General features: G+C 27.6%; 1 protein-coding gene across 2 annotated transcripts; it reads right to left on the bottom strand.

The window, feature by feature from the left end:
• Positions 1-345: 345 nt before the first annotated feature.
• Bm267 (Uncharacterized protein) lies at positions 346-5,600 on the bottom strand (the record flags this gene model as incomplete). Of its 2 annotated transcripts, none has more annotated exons than XM_043074704.1 (2): positions 346-508; positions 5,459-5,484. In XM_043074704.1, 2 exons carry the CDS (start codon positions 5,482-5,484, stop codon positions 346-348), a joined length of 189 nt encoding a protein of 62 aa, XP_042930638.1. The 2 variants fall into 2 exon arrangements, with proteins under 2 accessions (XP_042930638.1, XP_042930637.1); XM_043074703.1 differs by having other exon boundaries at positions 455-501; positions 5,459-5,600.
• Between the last annotated feature and the right edge of the window lie 1,309 nt (positions 5,601-6,909).

Here is a 6,909-nt window from a genome sequence, read left to right as displayed (position 1 = left end):
ATGCATAACGGTCAGTTATGCATAAATCACTCATAATTTTTCATTTTCACTAATCTTAAGCTATTTTTATTTTTAATTTCGACTTTTCAGACAATAGTCCAGCAAAAATTTCAATTTTAATTCTTTACACAAAGTTTTATTTTGAGCTACGGAAATGGATCAAAACGATAAAAAAAACCTTTCATTTAATCATCGGAAAGGAAAGAAAGTGAAAGGCTTTTCATATCACATTCTTTTATCATCAGAAAGGCAAATTCAATAAAGCTGTGAAATATACGGTTGATAACAGCAACATAACCAATAATAGCTTTACTGAATTCAGTTATAAGAATGGCAGTATATCGGTCATCCAATTCCTGATCGAACACGATAGATACCAGGGTTAAGCCTGCGAATGTATAAGAAGAGACTAAAATCGGGTGACAAATCATCCACTGCTTCAAAATAAGAATATTCAAAACCTTCCATTGTTGTTTCCCTTCCGTAGTCGTCTGCTAAAACCTGAAATCTTAAAAACAATCTATACTTGGATGTATGTATATCAACCTGTAATTGACTGATTATCTGAAAAGATTCTGCAAGTGAAATATTTGTTAAAAAGATAGAAACTAAATTGGAAGAAGTAAAAACTAGTTAAGAAGTGCAAAGTATACATAGAGAGTAACTTGTGAACCTTCTGGTACCACTACGGAAGAGTTACCATTGTCCTATTGAGAATATGCGGGAATCTCATGAATAAATGTTCTTTCATTCCCTCCATAATGCACTATATTCATGATTGTTGTCCTCAAACATCAACTTTAAGAGACAATCCAACTTTGGTTTAACCAATGTACTTCACAAAAAGATTAGAATTTTAAGATAGTAAGTAATATTAAGACCAAATGCATTACTTCCTAATAATTTTCTTCTTGATTGAAACTTTCAAATACTACCCAGTTTATAATTCTTCATATTTCATTTTGGCTGAAAAGCTTTCATAATTCAGATCGAATTAAAATTCTACATTTTCTTGCTTAATTAATGCTCAAATATTATTCCTTAACAATGCATATATTTCTTTTTTTACAGCATTTTTAATGATTTTTTTTCGATTGTTTTGTCAGTAATGGTGAATGTGTCTTTTGATCTAAATGATTCGCAGAATGATCTCGAATTGATGAAAGCACAAAAATGATCTAATGTGTTATTAATGTTACCTCTTTATTTTTGCTAGATATTTTTGAATGCAATTTCGAATTTGTGGTAATTGCCAACAAATTCTTTGGTTATCACTAAGTACGAAACTATTCTGATTATCTATTCGTGTTATCTATTTTCGTTGATGACACTATCATCTTTTGCTAAAACATAGAAATAAGAGAGAACGAAATTGCTTTCGAAAATGCAGAAGATATCTTTAGCAATGATCAGCTTAGTTTTGAAAATTATTCCACTGTAATCTGATATACTTAAAAAGTTCTACAGTTTCACTGTTATTATTATTATCAATACCACATGATTAGTGTTATGTATTTTATAATCAATTTATAAAATTGTAAAAAAAAATAAAATAAAATAAGAAATAAAAAAAATAATTCAATGGTTGAATCAAATCTTGCTACCATCGATTATTTTGTATAATAATAAATTTTTGGTAACTGAAAGCTGCAAATGCGACTAATCTTAATAGAAAAAAAAATTTTTTTTTAGAATCATAAGTAAATAAACTTTACAACATTTTGTAAATTTCAAAAAATAGCATGTAATATTAGCAAATTAAATTGCATGAAAGTCCCAATATATCGCGACAAACGCTAGAAAGTTTCAAATGAAATTAAGCTGTTACTGTTTCAATCACACGACAAAAAGTTGTAATGCATACAAGTAAGAAGTGGAATAATTGTTTAATAAGTAAGAAATTTTTCAGTTGACTTAAGTATTGCTAAAAAATAGTAATGCAATTTTACGTTATGCAATGAAAGAAGTAATATGTAAAAGTTTGTGAGCTGGAAAAGAATTAAACTTAACAGAAAGTAAACATAAATTTAAGCTTCAAAGGTAAAATGAGTGATAATAATTTAATCTTCGAAAACAACAAAAGTGTTTTTAGGAATAAAATTAAAAATTACAAACAAAATATTTTATACAAATTTAGCTTTTTTTAAATTACAAACGTTTGTATTAAATTCTTAATAACACAAAGCGTATTTTAAAAAATAATATTAAGTACAATACTAGCTAGGCGTAGTTAAATAGTTAAGCGTAATTAAGCTTAGAATATATTTTCCTTCTTTCAAACAAAAGTAAAGCAATAAACAAGTGTTTCGTAATATTTTCTTTTTGATTCTTAGTAACTTATCATACTTATACGTTGATTCTTCCAAAAATATTCTTCAAAAACAATCAGTAGCAAAGAACGTTTCAACTAATTTTTTATCACTGATTAGTTATCAATGAACGAAGGAATTTTTTTTTTTAATTTGTGGAATTTCTAGGCAAATTTCTTTAACTACTGAGGGGGATAATTTTTCTGTTACTTCCCAATTTTACAAATAATACTATCCATAAATGGTAAAAAAGTAATCCATCAAAAACATAAGTTTTCACAAAAGCTGGAGAAATTGTTTGATAGAGATCGATTGATCCATTTGAACTACTTTTTAGTAAGATCTTATTCAATTCTTATTCGATGATTAATTGCAATAGATGGTCATTTAATACTTCGTTCATTCTTGATCCCAACAATATGTACTAATTTATAGAATTATCAGCAATAAATTTTCTAGAATATTATCTCAGTAATAATAATCTATTAACCAAAGGACAAAATTGCCAAAGAAGGGAAAAACTCTAAAGAATTGGGCAGAAGATAGAAAGAATAAGATCGAATTCATTTTGACCTATTGAATTCATTCGATTTTTCTAAATGATCGAATTTTCGTCATTCATTTGATCTGCTCATTTTATGGTCACACATATTTGACACAACAATTTCTTCTCTTTTTATTAATTTGAATTTTCTAGACATTAAGAAAGTGTCGTTCGGTGTAACTTTTCGGTAGCATCGTTAACGCTAATTCGGTGTAATTTTTCGGTAGCATCGTTAAGGTAAGTTTCGGTATAATCTTTCGATCATATCATTAGTATCGTTAAGATAATTTTGTTGTGATTCGTTAAAGTCAAGTTAAATAATGAATAATAATGCTAGCAGGCTACTAATTCTTAGCTGTACATTGGCTCGATCACAGTCATTCGATCTCGAAAGGCTAATAATATTGGCTAAGCCAAGAAAATAAGTCCAGTAAAAGAAGTAATTAAATGGCAGTGGATAATCCAAGTGAAACTGAAGTGATTAATTTTTTTTATACCATAATAATAATATCAATTGCTCTTTTAGCTTGAAAATTTTTTTAAATCTTTCAAAAATTTTTTTCAGAAAATTTCGGATTTAAAGCAATGGACAGTTATTTCGTCTGGTGCTTCCTTATCAAAGATGGACGAATGATAAAAAATCGTGAAATAGGTAAACGTGTGAGGTTAATAAGTCATCACGGATCGTTTATGCCAAATACAAATAAAAGTTATATTCTAAATGAATTCCTGATTATTCGAAAGCTATATTCTAGATCAGCTCAATGATAAATACCTAATCTAAGATTACTCATCTTTTTCTTCAGAGTACAAAGGTATATGATTCAAGGTGGACTGAAGCGACAATTTTTAAAAAATTGATTTGTTATTTTTCTTTTCATTATTTAAAAAAATTTAAGATGTTATATTCTGCAATACAGGTTATCAGTAAGGCAATATTCAGCAGGTGGTACTTATCTTTTTTCACAACGGTATTTGAAATTGAAATAATATTTACATTAAAAGAATAAAATTCAACTTTAAATAAAGAATTGTTGTAGATAGAAAAGAGCATTTTTTGTGACAGAATTTTATGTAAAAGAAAATTTTGAAAAAAGCAACTTTTCTATATTACGTGGACAATCAACTGGTATATTTTAATAAGAAATTAAGAATTTTTTAAAATTTTGAGAAAATTTAAAAATAAGAGTCAAAATTCAAAAGCAAAAAAAGTAAGGGAATTTTTTTTTCTTCTATTAGTTTGTCACTTAATATTTCTTCTTTTATTAGTTTTTTTAAAAAAAAAGAAAGAAATATTATATTAGAAATCGTGGAATTATTACTACATCGTATTTCTGCTCCAAAATATCGTATAATTTCAAAATTAATAACTTCCGAATGAAATTGACTTCAATGCTTATCATTCCATTTCCAATTAAAGTCAGTAATTCAGTTAAAATCTGCAATTAACTATGTTTATCATGAAAGGTTGTCGTTGGCTAAGGATACACAAGAATTTGGAAGACTTAATTCAATTGTAGAATAATTTATTAGTTTTATTAGTTTACCCTTAAATTTTATTACTTTGAAGTTTACCTTTAAAAATGATATATAAGTAATTGGATGAATGAGAATGAATCATGAAATACCAAAAGAGAAGTGATATGCATAAACTCTTTTGGGAAGAAAAGTATCATAACTACATAACCTATTACTTATAACTTAGATTATAGATTACAAAAAATATAAGACTGATCTACTCTGGCGCAGAAGAGAGCCATAGAGAATTGGGGAATACTTTGGTTAAAGCGAATAGACCATCGAGAAAAGTGTCTCTGGTTCTTTGGATATGCAACAATAACATCCGATGCGAAAAAAATCTCTAACTTGTTTACGGCCAATATGTGAATTATTTAAAACATAGGTATTAAGTTTAACAGTTTACAAGAATTTGATCAGTATTAGTCATTAAGAATTTTGGTGATAGAAAAAAAGAAAAGAATCTTGTTTTCATGGGTGTAATAGTAATAAGATTTACAATTACTTTTATTTTATCTTTGTGCAAAACATAAAACTGAGATGTTAAATATTTATAATTGCATTTCATGAACATTTTGTCAGAATCGATAAACAAAGTGCTATGAAAAAACTGAAATTTTTATCATATATGATGTGTTACAAATAATATAACACGAAATTTATATTTGACAAAATTATTTGCAATTCTTGTTTTGGCTGGCCACTTTTCTCAAATGTCGATAGCTGATTAATTTTTTGCATTACACTAAAACCTTCCGTCACTTGAAAAACAAAAAACAATAATTGTAATATTTCAAGTAGATCAATAATTAGTTTTGAATCCGAATGTCTTTTAAAAGAAATGAGAAAGATTTTAGTTACTTGCAAAATGCTATACTGAAGAAATTTTTCTGAAAAATTTTATAAGTTAATGTTACAATTTCAAAGCACACTACTTCCATAAGTTACACTTTTATATTAATAATAACTGTAATAAAAATGACATCATTCGTAATAAAGTGGCAAAAATACTGCAGAACAAAATCAACTTCATTCATTTCTATGCCTGCGTAAAATCAAAGTAACAATACAAATAATAAACACAAACCTGTCCGAAGAGGGTATTCTTGCCATCTAACCAATCTGCAGGAATAACTGTAATGAAAAATTGAGATCACTGGTATTCGGACCTGTCTTTGCCATTGAAACCATGTAAGGTTTATTGTGCCTAAGTTTGGGATGAAATTCATCCTCAAAATTCTCACCCCAAATGGATTGACCACCAATTCCTTTACCGGTAGGATTACCAACCAAAAAATATCTGCAGTGAGAAACGAATAAATCTGACATTAGATTAACAAAAAATTAGGGAAAAAAAAGTGATCTATACGGGAACCAGATAATTAGATCATTGATGAAACCAGTTTAACAAAGATAATTTTTAGCAAACCGGATTGATGAAGAAAAAAAAAAAAAAAAAAACGTCTGCTTGAATGCTGGTGCAATTTGCAAAAACTCGTTGATATTTTCATGGAATTTCATTAATTCATTAATATAAATTCAAGAATGGCAAGAATTAAATACGATAAATTCATTTAATTTCTTTAATTTAAAGCAAATCAATACCACACACTAATTAGTTAATTAACTAATTAAGCAGTTTGTACTATTATCAAGATTGTGTTACTTTCAATCATTTTCAGCAATAATACTCTTACATTAAGTAAAGAACATCTTTTGATACCAATATACCATCTCAGTAAAGTATTAACCATGTGCTGAATGACATCAATTAGCGCACCTCTCATAGAACTTTCGTCTTTCGCATTTCACAACGGAAGCGCAAATTGATAAAATCATCCAAGCAAATATCACACACAAACACACCCACACATACATACCACATACATACATGCATACACACACATACGCACCAGCATTCAAGCAGACGTTTTTTTTTTTTTTTCTTCATCAATCCGGTTTGCTAAAAATTACCTTTGTTAAACCGGTTTCATCAATGATCTAATTATCTGGTTTCTTGGCTTTTTAACTTTTCAAAACTTTTTAACTTTTCTTTCCCTGAAATTTTGACACTTCTCTTCATTAATTAGTTGAAAAAAAGTTTAATAATTTCTAACTTTGAAATGTAACGATCCAACCGGTGGTTTTGCAAATGGTATGCCAAGAAATGCATCAATTTGATAGTTATCATCGATTACGTACACCCTCAATGACATCTTGTTTTATTTTTACCTGTCTACCAACTTCCACCACTTTATTTCGAATACAACATGCTATCTCTATCATTATTGCCAATTAAATTTATCTGAAAAAATTCTTACTATATTTTACTATAAAAATTTTACTGTCTGTCAAAAATTATAAAAAAATTTTTTTTTTCAAAAAATTATAAAAATTTTTACTATAAAAACTATAAAAATTTTACTGTCTGTTCACATATATATATATGCCAGTAATATACTAAAATTATAAAGAAATAGCGACCATGCGAACGATTAATGATGATATATAGTTGTAAAACTTCAAGCAGCACACCAA

This window comes from Brugia malayi (genome assembly GCF_000002995.4).
Source record: "Brugia malayi strain FR3 genome assembly, contig: Bm_v4_ChrX_scaffold_001, whole genome shotgun sequence".
In the NCBI taxonomy this organism is placed as follows: Eukaryota; Metazoa; Nematoda; class Chromadorea; order Rhabditida; family Onchocercidae; genus Brugia; species Brugia malayi.
Note: the sequence above shows the minus strand (reverse complement) of the source record. Positions and strands in the feature narration are given on the sequence as shown.